Source organism: Neomonachus schauinslandi, chromosome 15 (assembly GCF_002201575.2).
Source record: "Neomonachus schauinslandi chromosome 15, ASM220157v2, whole genome shotgun sequence".
Classification (NCBI taxonomy): domain Eukaryota; kingdom Metazoa; phylum Chordata; class Mammalia; order Carnivora; family Phocidae; genus Neomonachus; species Neomonachus schauinslandi.
This window is the reverse complement of record NC_058417.1, coordinates 23,906,891-23,922,373: the sequence shown is the minus strand read 5'-3', so window position 1 is coordinate 23,922,373 and position 15,483 is coordinate 23,906,891. Positions and strand designations below refer to the sequence as shown.

Here is a 15,483-nt window from a genome sequence, read left to right as displayed (position 1 = left end):
ACCACAGACCAAGTGGTGGCCAGAGTTGAGAAAGCAAACCTGAGCGCTGGAGAGATGGGCTGGGGCTAGGAGGAGAGAAGAGGCAAAAGGACCCCTCGTACCCAAATGGCTCTGAGCACTGAGTGTGGGGAAAATGACCTCAGAGCTCCTCCACTTTCTGATGATCTCCTTCATTAATATTTATTAAACAAAAGATTAAAAAAAAAAAAAGGAAAGGCCAGATAATTAAACACTCAGTGGCGGTAGGAGGATTCCTCCATTCTGTTGTCTTGCTGGGCCTCCCACCTGCAGCCTAGGCCAAACGTGTGCACTGTGTCATCTCCCTCCCCAGCCCTGCCCACCTCCCCAGGTGTATCAAGAAGACATGAGGCAGGTGGATGGAGAGAGAGACAGACCCAGGCACCCCAGGTGCTCACCAGGAAATGCACGGACTGTGAAATTACACCAGGGCTGGACAACTTACCACCACACTGGCACCCTTGGGAGACTGAAATAATTAACTTGCTAATCAGCTACACCTTGCTCTTTCCTTTCTTCCTGGAAAAAAAACAATCGCAGATCGCCTTCACATCAGGTTCCTATGTCAGTCACTTGGAGACAAATGATACTTGAGAAGAAATATACTCTCTGCCTCCATGTAGACTGCAACAGGGCGTACCAAGACAGGCCTCCTCTTCTTCCTCACCCCTTTCCACCAGGCCCCGGGGAGCACACAGAGACAGAATGTTTCTGGAGATGCAGGGTTTTTTTCTGTCCACGCCACAGAGCTTTTCCATCTCTGCTAAGCTCTCTCGCTTTCAGCCCTCTTTAGCCTGCTTGCTGGTGCTAAACAGCCAAGATCCATGTGGAGAAAAGAGGATTGATTAGAATCGTAATAACAATCCTTGGCATTCGTCCGGCTTTGGCGTTTACAAAATGTTTTCACACATTATCTCATTCGGTTGGAGCTGGAAGGGACCTTAGCAATCACTTAGCCCAATACGGATGGGGAAACTGAGGCCCAGGAAGGTTAAATGACTTCCCCAGAGGCCACAGCTAAGGACAGTGTGGTTGGTTCCCCCCCCCCCCATGTTCATTGTCTAGAGATCCAGTGCCGCCTCTCATCCCCTGGAAGGAGGAAAAGAGCAGAATCACCTTTTTGGTCCACAGTGGTTATAGACCAAGAAATCACAACATTAGAAGAGGAGGACCTGAGAATGAATACAACTCTTGGAACTCTTGGAAGAAATGGTTTGTGGGGTTGGGAGTAGGGAGACTAGTCCAAGTCCTGAACGGCACACATCAATTAACACACTTCCCTCTCTCTGTCCCCTCATCTCCCTCTTCTCTCTGGGTTCAAAAATATGAACATTATGCAGTTAGGGATCTAAGGCTTAATTCAGTTGTAGGTCCCAGAGGGAAGTGGGGAGTGGGGCGCGTTTCTCGGATTCCAATCTGGCACCTCCACTCCCAGGATCCTCAGCATGATGGGCTCGCGTGTGAATATGTGTGTCCACCCAAGACATTGGATTTAGTGGTGAAAAACAGGCTTCTTGATCCTTTTCACAGATCAGATGATTTGCAAATTAATAGCTCTTTCCCCCCAAGGCTCTGAGGAGGTGAAAAAAAGATTTCTGGTGAAGAGAGGGAAGGAAAGGGTGGAAAAATATAAAACGGGGAAAGGAAGCACAATGACAGTGGATTCTATAGGAAAACACTTCCCCGCCAAGGTGCACGTGTGTTTGGATGTGGGTCTCTGCTTTTCCACAGGGCCACCTTGCCCCACCCAACCCGTTGCCCCAGCCTGTCGGAAGGGAAGCGGTTCCTTTGTGTGTTCATTTATTTCTAAGCCCAACTCTTTTCCCTCTAAAACTCCGTCTTCTCCCTGTTGAGCTGACCATGCTTCTGGATTTATGAAGAGAGATGTTTTAGCAGAAATCCCCCAGAGTGTCCCATCAGCCCTAAATCCCAGGCCCGCTCACCCCCCCAAGACCCCATGACACACAGCATGCCAACACGGCCTCCTCTTGCCTATGCATTAGCCATCCATTGTGGCAACCTGACATCTCTCACACATAAAACCGTAAGAGAGAAATAAAATATCTGTCTCTTGGCGAAAATAAAGCTTTGCCTCCCTCCTGATGTATAGGATATAAAATAAAGCCGCGGCTCCAATAGTGGCTTTTCCTTATGCCGGAGTTGCCTTTGCACACACGGAGACAATGAAGACCGATGGTTTGGGACGAGGCCCAGCCTCCTGGGGCCGCCTTCACCCTTTTTTATTAGCGCATCTCCCCCGCCCCGCCACCTCTCCCTGCCTTTTTCTTTCTTCTTCACTTTCTTTCCTTTCTGGTTTGGATTTGCCTTTTATATGTCCTTTTCTTTCTTTCCTCTGGAACTTTATTCCTTTCGTTCACTTTCTGTCTACAGCGTGACAGAGATAGGGAGAGAAGAGCCAAGTTTCTCAGCTTCTCAGACATGCCCTCCATGTCTCCCCGCCTCCCCCTTCCAAACCCCTAGCTCTCTCAGGACTGCCAGCCCCTATGACGAATTTTGTTGTTACTGCTTGAGGATTTGCTTTGGTCAAATGTACAAATGTTCCCAAGGGACAATTAAGAACGTGTTTAGTGGGGGGTGGGAGGGAAGTGGATGATTTTTTTTCTGGGGAGCCGCCCTTCCCTGCTCCTTCTTCTCCCTACGCTAAGCAGTTTATGGATCTCAGCAATTATTTTTTTTTTAAAGATTTTATTTATTTATTTGACAGAGAGAGACACAGCGAGAGAGAGAACACAAGCAGGGGGAGGGAAGAGGGAGAAGCAGGCTTCCCGCGGAGCAGGGAGCCTGATGTGGGGCTCGATCCCAGGACCCTGGGATCATGACCTGAGCCGAAGGCAGACGCTTAATGACTGAGCCACCCAGGTACCCGGATCTCAGCAATTATTTATTTAGCCTCTGAGGAGGGCAACAGTGCAGAGTTGCCACCTCAAAGGGGTGAGAGTTGACATTCACCTCCCAAACCCAAGCCTCAAAGCTGCATCATCAAACCAACTGTGGGCCTTGGGCCCCTTCTGGCCAGCTCAGCTACCAAGGAGTTGATCCAAGTCTAACACCCTCTCCCCTGCCTCTTTCTCCACTCCTGAGAACTGAGGGTGCTGTGGGAGAAAGTAAGAGGGGCCCTTCCCCATGCTTGCATGCAGAGAGAACTGTCCCCCTCACAGTCACTGAGACACGGTCATCTGCCTGCCTTCCTGCACACTTGACACTCTCTCCCACCCTGCACAGTGTCTACCTTTTTTCTCCTCTATCCCTGGAGGCCTCACTCTTGCCAGGTGCACGGCTCTCCTCTGTGCTTCTGTATCTCTCCACCTGTGTCTGAGTGGGTTTGTTTCTAGAAGCTTCTTCCCATCCTTGCCCTGGCCTCATCCCTTCCACTGTTCTCCCTCCATCTACCCAAGGCTGCTTCCGAGCCCATTCAAAACTTCACCTGCCCTACTAGGGGCTGCAAGACATCCCAGGCCCTGGGAAGACTAAGTCATGACTGAAAGAAGGGGGTGCAGGGACTGGGCTCCCAGGGGAACAGCAGGGGAGGGGGAACTTTGGTGTTGCCTGAAGGTAGGAAACGTCCTGCAGAGGGGCAGTGGGTGGCTTTCAGCCTCTGAGATTGATGAAAGGCTTCAGTGTATATGTGGACAGCTCCTGGGCACCCCTAATATGAGGAGATCTTTATAAATGCAAACATGGAGAGGCTGGTGAGGCAGCAACATCTATTGAATTCTGCACCCCCCAAAAGGAGAGAGGGGCTTAGAACTGCCAAGTCCAGAAAGAACTCAATCCCAGTCCCAAACGTGGTTAGCTTTGGGGGTCCCCCCCATCTTTGATATCTCACCAGATATCTGCAGTGACCACTACCATTAGGTAAGGGGAGAGTCAATTAGTGAGAGGATTAATTACTCTGAGGCACGAGCCCCGTTTGTCTTCCTTACCGGGTGTGAGTGTGTGTTCAGACAGAGGAACACGGGCACGCACCCAAATACACATTGTTGTCACGCCGTCTTAGACGTTTTATTTATTTGTTGGATTCCTGCCCAGAGCCGCTCACATGCTTTTCCACGGGTGCTGAGTCGCCCACCAAACACGCCGCCTCCTTTTCTCCCGCCTACGAAGGCGACTGTCACACACCCTCACACCCTCCAGTCCCGCCGGATGTCCCCCCTGCACCTGCAGGGTGCCTGGCTGCGCGCCTCTCCGGCCGCCTCTTATGTTGCCGAGTGTCTTTCTGGGTCTCTTCTGTTTCTTTTCCTCTACTCCTCCACTCCTTTCCCCCAATGCATCTTCCCTCCTTTTATCCCTGCTTACTTTTCTGCATTCCTTTTCTTTCCCCTGGTTTTCTGTCCTTATTCCCTTTCCCTGTCCCTCTCCCCTCGATTTCGTCTCTCTCCTGCCTCCTCCACTCACCCTCTCCTTTCCACGATTACCCGCCACCGGTCTCCGCTCCGCAGCGCTGCCTTGCATTTGAGATCGCCACGCTTGACCTTCCCCCCATTCCAAGCCCAGAGTCCTTCCCCCCCCCCCTCCGCCCCCAGCCCCCGTGGGAAGCCAGCCTTGTTTACCCAGCCCAAGCGCACACCGTGAAGCCCCGGCCGGATGCTGCCCTTTCCCGGCCTCGCCGTCCCCCATCCCCTCCCATCCCCAACTTGGAAACTACCGCTGGGGCAAAGTACACAGCGGTGCAAGGTGACAAGCCGCCACCCCAAATTTCTCACCTTCCATAGTGCACTGGCCCAGGCATCTCGGGCCAACCTCCTAACTTGGGTTTCCTTCCCGGGAAAAAGGAGTTAAGACTAATCCCCCCTCCCCCACTACGTGGTTCAGGGGAGATAGTGATATAAACTGTAAAATGGTGCACACAAGTAGGTCATTTCCAGGAGTGAGTGATGGAGTGAGATTAAGGCAACCTGAGTCAGGAGCAAAGGCGAGAGAGAGAGAGAGGGAAAGAAGAGAGCGGGAGACTTAGGATCAGATCCAAGGGCCCCAGGCCAAAGTTTCCGCCGTCGCATCTGCGGCGTCCTGCGGAGTCCGTGCGGAGTTTGTGCGGCCTCTCGGACCCCTCCAGAAGACCCGCTCACTCCCTCCTCCCTCTGCCTGACCCTGCGAGGCTGGTTGCGCCCCAGGCCAGAAACCCTGCGCTGTTAACCTTCTAGAGTCCGCTCCTCCGCAAGCGCCTCTTTTCACCGCCTCACCGCGCTTTTCTGGGGGTGTCGGGCTGCACGGGAGCGGGCTGAGCGAGGAGGGGAGCCGCCAGGGGCTGTCGCCACTCTCGCATCTACAGCAGCCGAAGGTGCCGGGCCGGCTCGGGTCCTTGGGCCACGCGAGCCGCTCGGGAACATTAGGAAGCAAGGCGATCTGGGGCTGGGAACCACGGAGCTCACGGGAGGAAAGCGGATGCAGGAGAGGGCGCCATCAATCCCCCCAACCTGCAGGGCGTCTGGGGAGGGCTAGCAGAACCCGCTCCGTCCCCAGTTCCCCAGCGGGGTCCCGCCTCTCGGGACCCTCAGGGCGCTTCTCTGGAGGAAAGCTCGAACGGTGAAAGCCGCTGCCTGGCCCCTGGGGCCTTTTCCAAGAGAGCCTGGGGATGCGGTGGAAAGAATTCCGCGGCCACTGAGCGAAGACTTTGCGGCGAAATTGACCCTCACAGCACCGCGCCTAGAGCTTCCGCGCCCTGGGGGCGGTGTGCGTGGTTGTGGGTCTGCGCTACTTGGAGGTCCTTGCGTAGGGAAGCGCTGTGTACTTCAGGCCGCTGGCAGTAAGTGTGGCGGTGAGGGTAAGAAGGGAAGGTTGGTGCTCTTCGCCAGCAGCCATTGGTTTAAATGCAGAGCTGGGCTGAGAGGCTGCAGAGGCGGCTAATTTGGAAAGCTGGGTCAGTTTTCTCTCCATGACTGTGCGACCAAATATATTTTAAAATAAAAGCTCAATGGAAACGAAAAAAAAAAAAAACCGCATTAATATGGTGTGCTGTCCCCGTGGAGGCATTCAGTCTGGACTTTAAACCTAGAATCAGGAGCTAAGAGGCGCGCCTAGAGCTGCGCTCCGGGACTCCCTGGTAGACGCTGGGGTTGGTTCCCGCAGACCTATTTACTGAACCATCTGGACACAGGGACAAGCAGAGCCTGATGCCCCAGAGCCCCCGGCCGGTTCTCGTCCTCAACTCCCCTATCCCGTTGGTCCGCCCGCAGGGAGGGGCCCTCTTTCCCCCGCGTCGAGGTCCCAAGATCACAGCACCCCCAAATGGGTGGAGCAGCCCCCTCCTCTCCACCCGAAAGAAGACAGGGGGCCTTGGGTTCAGGAAGGGCCGGCAGCCGGGTCCAGCTGTCGCCCCGTAGGTCTCCGCCGACTGCCCTCCACCCCCGCGGCCCCTCTGCTTTGCATGAGAAGGAGCCCAGCTGGGACAGGGGCGGGGGTTGAGCCCCTGGGACTCTAACGGCTTTAGATTCCAGAAAGGGGCGGTTGGGTCGAGGGCGCTAGTGGCGAGAACCAGGACAGCTGGGGGAGGAGGGGAGCGTGGGGGACCGCTCGACTGGACCAGCCCCTCCCCGCGGGTCTCACCCAATGCAGAGGGCTGGGGAGGCACCTCGGGCTCCGGGTGGAGGAGATGGTGTCCCCTGAGCCAAGCAGCTCCTAGCGCCTACGCGGGAGCTGGAGTACTGGCTACGGATCCGCTCGTTCCTGAGAGCGTCGGGTCGGCAGGAGGAACACAAAAACCTAGTCGGATCTCACGGAGCCGGCCTGCTGGGTTGGAGAACCGCCCTCCCCATCTTACTCCTGAGCTGAGCGGGTCCCTGAGAGAGGCCCACGGAGGGGGCTGATGCGAGAGAGATAACTAGCCCCAACACTCCGCCCTCCCCGCAGCGGGGAACCCCAGCCCAGGTGTTTTTGGAGAGGGTGCGGAGAAGATGTTAGAGGCCCCGCATTTAGAGGTCAGGATGGGCGGAGCGCCAAAGGGGCGCACGCCGGACCTCGGCTTTGGCTTCCAATGAAAAGGTGACGCGGGAGTCAAGGTGGAGGCTGCGGGCGGCCTCGGGGTTGCAAGGTGGTACGGACGGAAGCTTGAAGGAAGGAAAGGGGCGTTGGCAGAGCCCTAAAACTCCACTCCCACAGAGCGCAAACCAAATTTTCTGTAGCGGCTTCCCGGTTCGTCCGAAGAGGGTATTCCATTTGCAGAGACCTGGATCCCGGGCCGGCTCAGGTTCATTGCAATTGCGTTTCAGCACGCATTTCCCCCAACTTAGTTCCGGGCCCTTGTGTGGGATGTCTGAGTCCCGCACCATGAGTGGGATCGAAAGGCCAATTCCAAAATACCAGCTAGACCCGGCTAGCTGCCCATCCTTATTTTCTTCCACACTAGGGTTGAATGCGCCTTCTTAGCATTCCCCCCCCCCAAAAAAAAAACAAAAAACGAGGAGCAAAAACAGGACTGGCCAGCCCTGCCACCTTCAGACCTCACGAGAAATCCCAGTTTGGCACAGAAATGGTGCTATCAAACGGAATTTGGTATTTGACTGGCGTAAGCCAGGAAACCAGAGTGACTCTTCGAGGCTAGGGTTCTCAGGACCCGGACCTGAACCCCACGTTTGGAATAATCTGCCTCCAGGCAGCGGTCCCGAGGTTTTATTCGGAATTAGGGAGGTAAGGGCTCCCTGAGGGGTGAACTACAGGGGGTGTGGTCTGAGGTTGTCTCGGGAAGCTGTTGCTAGCCCGGAGCCTGGAACAGGGGAGGAGGAGAAGCCGGGCCCACTCAGCCCGTGCGCTGCACACCCGAATCCATTGCAGCCTCTCTGTGGAGCCCCAGACGTCCCTGCTCCCCGCTGCCACTACCACCACCCGCCAGCCGCCACGGAAGCCCCGTCGTTTCCCGCCTAGTCGTTTGTTTTTGTATGTAAAAGGTGTCTCCGGATCACAGTTTTCTCACAACTTCTCGCCTGGGTTGCAACTCCTCACCCGAGGCGCTTCCCCACCCACTCCTTTCCCCCTCCCCGGCGCCGCGCCTCCGGTCTCCCCCGCCCCCACCAGGAAACCGCCGGAATCAACTTTCCAAGACCGCGCTCCGGGGAACAGACACCCAGATCTCCCGGAGACCGAGACCCTGTGGACTTTGGATGGACTGGGGGAGGAGGCAGAGAGGCACCGGAGGAGGAAGATTCTGTGGCCCTCCCTCCTCCACTCCCGCTAAAACGCGCGCTGTGCTCGGGACCAACTTCTAGGCCAAGAAAGCACGAGGAAGGGAAAAAGGGAAAAAAAAAAAAAGAAAAAGAAAAAGCCCAACACCCGCTGAATTGCAAAGTCAAACAGTTCACCAGGGCCGCCGGGGTTCCCGGACCCTTCTGTACCCCAACCTTCAACAAGGCTCCACCTTGGATTAATCCCACCTTCCAACAGTACTCTGCCCTCCGCCTGCGCCTACTCCCACGCTCTCTCAGCCCTTCCCATCGAAACCGAGGCCTTACCGGAGCAGGAGGGGCTCGGGCACCTTGCTGCCCGCCGCCCGCACCGCGCGGGGCCGCGGATGCGGCCGCCACTGATCCTCTAAACGCGGTCTCCCGGCACTCTCCCCGGCCGGAGGATGCAGAATGGTTTACAGAGGGACCGCGAGCCGCTGATTGGTCGCAGGCCGCGGTGACGTCGGCGGGCGCTGCATTAAGGCGAGGGGGCTTCCAGAGCTCAGCCAACAGCCAGGAGCAGTGACCGAGCCGCCGGAGCTGGGGAGAGACGCGCCAGGGCGGCGGACCGGGCCAGGAGACCAGGGACAGAGGGACGCTTGTCCGGGGACAGCAAGCAACGAACTGCGGCCTGGGCGGCGACAGCAGCGGCCCTTGCTGAGCTGTTCCAGCCGCGCAGAACTGTAGCTGCTGCACCAGGACGTTTTTTCAAAGCTCTCCAAGCTACTCCCCCTCCCCCCGACTCCTCCCGCTGCAAAAGAAAAAAAAAAGGAAGGAAGGAAGGAAAGAGGCTAGAAAGGAAACCCAGATTTGCCACCACAACGAAAAAAGGGGGAAAAGGAAAAGAAAGTCAAGCGACTGTGGGGTTGGACGCAGGCAGCCGGAGCGCGGGCCGAGCGATGCGGGGCTGCGCGCCCGGGCGGCCGCGAGTTGTGACTGGAGCCACGATGCACGGCCAGGCGCGGTGAGGAACCAGACCGTATCACCTCCCCGAAGGAGTCCGGGAGCAGGGAGGGCCGTCCCGAAAACACGGAGGCCGCCAGGCAGGCCACGGGCCGAGGTGACGGGTCTGGGGCGGTGGGGAGCGAGCAAGCGCACCTGGCTGCGTCCGCCTGGAGTTGTCCCTCTGCGTTCACGATTGACACAAACACTTCTCCAAACGGGGGGAATCTAAGCAGCAACAACAATCAACAACGAGATCTTCCTCCTGCCTTCCCCTCCCTCCCTCCCTCTTCCCTTGGCCTGCCCCCGCCCCCTCCCCCCAGGCCCACCGCTGGCGCCCCCCCCGTCCGGACCCGCCGCGCGAGGCCGGCAGTTTAGGATCCAAAGCTTCTCCACTCGTTTTGTTTTTTTCTTAAAAAAAAAAAAAAAAAAAAAAAAAGAGGAGGGGAAATCCCGGTCGGTGGCAGGCAGCCCGGCACACACACACCCGCCCTCATACCCCGACAAAAGCAGATGCACTTTGACTTCTGACAGCTCTACCTCAAGCCCAAGAGAACTCCAAGGCGCTTTCCCTGCAACCTGAGCTCGAGGCGTCCTCCTCTTCCTTCTCCGACTCCGTTTTATTTATTTCTGTTCCCGTCGCCGTTCTCGGTGACCTTCACTCCTCCGCGTGCTCTGGGCAGAAGAGCCGCTTTCTCGCCGGCCTGAGACTCTTCCTCGCCCCAGGAGCTGCAGCGGCGGGGCTGTGCCCCAAGGCCCTGGGACTTCCAGGCTGCACACTCCATCGAGGTGCCCTCCGCTCCCCATCAGCCTCATTTTCACCCCCTTTTGATTTCCTGGTGCGGGTTTTGGCTTGCACCCCCTGTGTGTCTCCTCTTTTTGGAGGGGCTGGGGAGCTCTTGCTGACGTCTTCGGGAGTCATTCCCTAGGCTCTACCTGCTCTTCTCTCTCCCGGCCTCACCCGACCAAACCAAAGACCATGGTGCACTGTGCCGGCTGCAAAAGGCCCATCCTGGACCGCTTCCTCTTGAACGTGCTGGACAGGGCCTGGCATGTCAAGTGCGTCCAGTGCTGTGAATGTAAATGCAACCTGACCGAGAAGTGCTTCTCCCGGGAAGGCAAGCTCTACTGCAAGAACGACTTTTTCCGGTGAGTACTTCCCTGGCGCGCCTCTGCTGCTTCCTCCCCGCGGGCTTTTCCCCGCCAGCTTCGGATCAGAGGTCAGCGTGGCCGAAGCAACCGCGGTAGAAGCAGCCTTGGAGAGGGCAGCCAAGTCCCACGGGCACCCGCCTCTTCGCCAGCTGGCGCGCTGGGCGCCCCTGACGCAGCCCTGCTTGCGCCCTGGAAATTGTGGGTCCCGGCTTAGCTGCACGTGCCTGGGAAGAAAGGGTGTGAGTCCGCTTGAGCCCAGAAGCTTAGAAGGAGGCAGCACAGCCCGGGGCGTTGTAATCCTAGCTCCTGTCTTTCCCTCCCTGCACAGAGCTCTCCAGCAACGGCATTCTCCGAGCCTCTTAGGTTGCTCGCTCTCCAGGCTGAGCTTAGAAGCCCGGGCTAGATCCCTGCCACTGCCTTTTCGTCTCCAAAAGGTCTTGGCGGGAACCGCCGAGGCTTTTGCGTGGAGTGTTTGAGTCCCTTGCCTTGGCGGCGAAAGGGAAACACTCTGCCCTAATGCCTATGGTGCACATTCCAGGGTGTTCTTGAAACCCAGACCGGCCTGCCTCCAAGCGCCGGCCTGGGCAAACCGCGCCTGCCTGTGAAATGCCCCAAGGCTCCAGCCTCCGGGACGACCTTTCCCCTCCGCTTCCCGGCTGCCTGGGCTGGCGGGAGGATCGGCCTCCGCCCAACACAAACCTCGGCTTTGTGGCGCAGGCTCCGCTCGGAGCTCTTCCAGGCACTGCCCGCCATCCCCTTGTCCCACCTCCTTGCCGAAACCGCGAAAAACCAGGCCCGGCTCTTCTGAGCCGGGAGACTTCTCCAGACGCCCCCTCCTTCGTTTAGCATTTTAATTTATTCTCTTAAACACACTATCTTGCCATGAAATCCACACAAACACAAAAGTCAACCGAGAAGAACAGGAGCAAATGCGAATTTTAATTCCTCTGTACTGGTTTGAAATCTCCCAGTTTACTCGGCTGACTTGGTCTCTGCTCTCCTCTGAGTTTTTGGTGACAGATCAATCTGGGAGCCGGGGGTGGGGGTGCGAAGCCATCCGGGTCGCTTTGCTTGGAGGCCCAGAACGCGCTGTCCCCAACGCTGCCCCCGGAAGCGTGTCTCTGATTGCCAGGAACCATGGAGAAAAGTGCCGTGCAGGCTGGTATCGCCGGGAGCAAACGCAGGCTGAGCCTCTGAACCCTGGCCGGCCGCGCCTGGTGTCCCCAATACCGGCTGGAGCCGAACTGGAGAACGGCGAACGGTGCCTAGCTGCCAGTGGGCCCCAGTGGCCTGGCTCCCGCAAAGCGCATCCCGGCACCTAGAGCCCCGCGGTGGCTCTAGCTTGCGCCAACCTGCGGGGCTTTGGGCTTGAACGTGGCGGCGGCCCAGCTGCGGCCGTCTGCGCGCTCCACGGCTGTTTCTTTACCCGCGGCAGGACTGGACCTTGCCAACCCTCGGCTTAAGCGCCCCTTTCTGCAGTGAAAGGCGACACTAGGAGAGAAAAGCGGTGCTCGGGACGCGTTTACATGGAGCTCTAATTAGAATTCGACTGTTCTCTGAATCTAATAGGAAAATAGTTGCCTCCCTCCCCCTTCCAATCGCCGCCTTGCCGCCTTCTTCCTCAGGCGCTCTTTTCCTCTGGGACAACACTGGGCATGAGGCTGGGGGGGGGGGCCCGCAGCTCGGACCCCTCGCTCTCTCATTCTAACAGTGTGTATCTCCTCACTGACTTTTCACTGGTGCCCCACGTCCTCTCCTGCCTTCTTGACTGCTCGGTCGGCATTCTGCCTCTTTTTGGCTGTCTCTCTTCTTTTCTCTCTTCCTCCTCTTCTTCCTCCACTTTCTATTTCTCTCTTTCTCTATCGTCTTTTTCCTGGCCTCCGTTCTCCCCTTGCCCCTCACCAACCTGTCCTCTCCCATCCCGCAGATGTTTCGGTACCAAATGCGCAGGCTGCGCGCAGGGCATCTCCCCTAGCGACCTGGTGCGGAGAGCGCGGAGCAAAGTGTTTCATCTAAACTGCTTCACCTGCATGATGTGTAACAAGCAGCTCTCCACTGGCGAGGAGCTCTATATCATCGATGAGAACAAATTTGTCTGCAAAGAGGATTACCTAAGCAACAGCAGTGTCGCCAAAGAGAACAGCCTCCACTCGGGTGAGGCCCCAATTCCCAGCTCGCTAGGGGCGGGCGGGTCCTGGGGGAAGAAGGCCCACTGAGGCCACTGCTCACCTGTCCCTTCCCTCTCCCCAGCCACCACGGGCAGTGACCCCAGTTTGTCTCCAGACTCCCAAGACCCGTCACAGGATGATGCCAAGGACTCAGAGAGTGCCAACGTATCGGACAAGGAAGGGGGCAGCAACGAGAATGACGACCAGAACCTAGGCGCCAAGAGGCGGGGCCCACGTACCACCATCAAGGCGAAGCAACTGGAAACTCTGAAGGCGGCCTTCGCTGCTACTCCCAAGCCCACGCGCCATATCCGCGAGCAGCTGGCTCAGGAGACTGGCCTCAACATGCGTGTTATCCAGGTCAGGGCCTGGGCATGCCACTCATCCCCCCGCCCCCCATCCAGACCGACATGGCTCCTTTAAGCAGGCACCCAGGCCAAGCTGGGGAAACCCAGCCTCAAGGAGGGGACTGAGTCCTGGGAGGGTGACCTGTGCTATATTGCCCCATTTTATAGGGCATCTGGAAATCCCTAGGCTCCCTCCATTTCCCAATTGGAAGCTGGTGACGGTAGTGGCAGAAGGGGAGGGATGGGGAGTTCAGCATGAGGTTGGAGGAGGGGACATTGTTGGACACCGCTAGGGAGTCGGGACCCTTTCTTCTGCACCACGCACCTTGTTTGGAAGGAGCCCAGAGGTCTCTGAGCATGCCAGAATTAATCAATTTCACCGGCTTCTCCACAACATAGATCTCCCTCTGTGTCCCCCACCTACTTTGTGGATCTCTTGCCTCAGTTAGACAAGCCCCAGAGCAGAGACGTCTTCTCCAAAGAGAGATAGGGCATCCTGGTTTGAGGGGGAAAAGGTGTGGGCTGGAGTCAGCTCAGCCTCTGGCGGTCTAGAGTGGGATAGGGAGGGGAGGTGGACATCTGGGCATCTGTGCCAGTGTGTTGTGAGGACTTGGGGCTGCGTGTGATTTGGGCCTGAGTCTCCCGCCCAAGGTTAGGTTCACCTGCGGGGGCTCTTCGAGGATGTGGTGGCTGTGCCTGGGAGGCTGAGTGTGCATGGGCACACATATGCAGCCTGACCTCCATGGGAGGCCTTGCAGCACCTGGGGGGCCGTGCCGACGTGTGCTTTGTGAATGGAAGCTTGCATGTCTGTGTCCTTGTCAGCGAGAGGCTGTGGATAAGTATATTTGGCACTGGGAGATTTGCGTGGATGTGAAAAGGAGATTGTGGGTTTTGGTGTCACTATCCTTGGTAGACTGAGTGTCAACAGGAGGCTGTTTAGTTCTCTGTCACAATCATGCCGGGAGGGGGCTGCCAGGGACGGTGAATTGGAATCTGCGTGTGTCGAACACTATTGGGGAGGTTGAGCGTCTGTGTGTGGAGAGGCCCCAGGAGCTGTAATTGTGATAGTGTGACTGTTGGAAACAACTCCAACTGCCTCACGTCGGGCAGGGAGGCTTGCCCAGGTCCCCAGTCGAGAATCCCGTAGATCATTGGCTCCAAGGGCCGCCCTGCACGGCCCTACTCAGAGACACACCCCCACAACACAACACAACACAACACACACACACACACACACTCGGAGCCCTGAGCCGAGCTAGCGGTTGGAGGGGTTAGGGGCCGATCAGCCGCGCACCCGAAGTGGGGGATGGGGGAGTGGGGAGGATCGTTGGGGCCTCACCTCGCCGCGTGTGTGCTTCAGGTCTGGTTCCAGAACAGACGCTCCAAGGAACGGAGGATGAAGCAGCTGAGCGCGCTGGGCGCCCGGCGCCACGCTTTCTTCCGCAGTCCGCGCCGGATGCGGCCGCTCGTGGACCGCCTGGAGCCGGGCGAGCTCATCCCCAACGGGCCCTTCTCCTTCTACGGAGGTGAGTGTGCTGCCGAGTGACAGGGCGCGGCCAGCCGGGGTTGGCTTCGTTGGAAGCGGGTGGCAGTGCAGGAGGCGCTCCTGGTTTTCTTTAGAGAAGTGGCGAGTGGGGGAGAGATGGAAAAGGCTGGGGAGTCAATCAAGGGTCGGTAGTCGAGACCGAGGGCCGAATTCCCGACGGTGAACGAGGCGGGTGGGCTGGTAGGGAGCAGCTCCAGTGTTTGCACCAGGCTTCCCTCCGCTGCCAGCCCCGCGGGGGAGCCCCCCAACAAAGAGTTCCCCGAGTTGCCTTTCTCGTCCTTCCTCCTCCGCCCTGACCTCCTCCTCCCGCTGCTCCGCAGATTACCAGAGCGAGTACTATGGGCCCGGGGGCAACTACGACTTCTTCCCGCAAGGCCCCCCGTCCTCGCAGGCTCAGACGCCAGTGGACCTGCCCTTCGTGCCGTCGTCTGGGCCCTCCGGGACGCCTCTGGGCGGCCTGGAGCACCCGCTGCCCGGCCACCACCCGTCGAGCGAGGCGCAGCGGTTCACTGACATCCTGGCGCATCCCCCCGGGGACTCGCCCAGCCCTGAGCCCAGCCTGCCCGGGCCTCTACACTCAATGTCGGCTGAGGTCTTCGGGCCCAGCCCACCCTTCTCATCGCTGTCGGTCAACGGCGGGGCGAGCTATGGGAACCACCTGTCTCACCCCCCCGAAATGAACGAGGCGGCCGTGTGGTAGCGGGATCTCGCACGGTCCGCGGAATGCGTGGTTGTACAGAAATGAACCTTTATTTAAGAAAAATAGAAAAAAGAAGAAAAAAAAAACATAAAAAGCAAGTCACCCCCCCCAACACACACACACACTTCCTTCAGCCTCGGGGACCATTTTCCGTCTGGGGAGTCCGGATGGGAAAGGGGGACAAGCAACAGGATCCAAATCCGCCTGGAGGTAGAACTGGGATCCGTGCGCTGGCTGTCGAGGTGCAGAACTGGGGCTCCCGAAGGGAAATGCAGACTTCTCCCCATCTTCCACCCGGACCCGGATGCGGGGACAGACTCCACGAGCGTGCGCGCCCGGCCAGAGGGCGGCACAGGAACACCCACGGCGGCCGCGGGGGCGCACAGCCGGTGGTGACGCCAGGAGCCGCAGGGAGGGAGGCCGAGAGGCACAGCC

At 58.0% G+C, this 15,483-nt stretch overlaps 1 protein-coding gene across 1 annotated transcript; it reads left to right on the top strand.

The window, feature by feature from the left end:
* Positions 1 to 9,562: 9,562 nt before the first annotated feature.
* LHX1 (LIM homeobox 1) lies at positions 9,563 to 15,048 on the top strand. Its single transcript, XM_021704453.1, has 5 exons — positions 9,563 to 10,283; positions 12,214 to 12,440; positions 12,537 to 12,814; positions 14,163 to 14,328; positions 14,669 to 15,048. Exons 1-5 carry the CDS (start codon positions 10,114 to 10,116, stop codon positions 15,046 to 15,048), a joined length of 1,221 nt encoding a protein of 406 aa, XP_021560128.1. The 5' UTR covers positions 9,563 to 10,113.
* The last annotated feature ends 435 nt before the right edge of the window (positions 15,049 to 15,483 follow it).

Bases quoted from the DNA above. Each gene is read 5' to 3' on its own strand.
- LHX1 (XM_021704453.1), top strand. From the start codon at position 10,114: ATGGTGCACTGTGCCGGCTGCAAAAGGCCCATCCTGGACCGCTTCCTC. The intron at 10,284-12,213 runs GTGAGTACTTCC...CCCATCCCGCAG, and splicing joins TGCAAGAACGACTTTTTCCG to ATGTTTCGGTACCAAATGCG. The intron at 12,441-12,536 runs GTGAGGCCCCAA...CCCTCTCCCCAG, and splicing joins AGAGAACAGCCTCCACTCGG to CCACCACGGGCAGTGACCCC.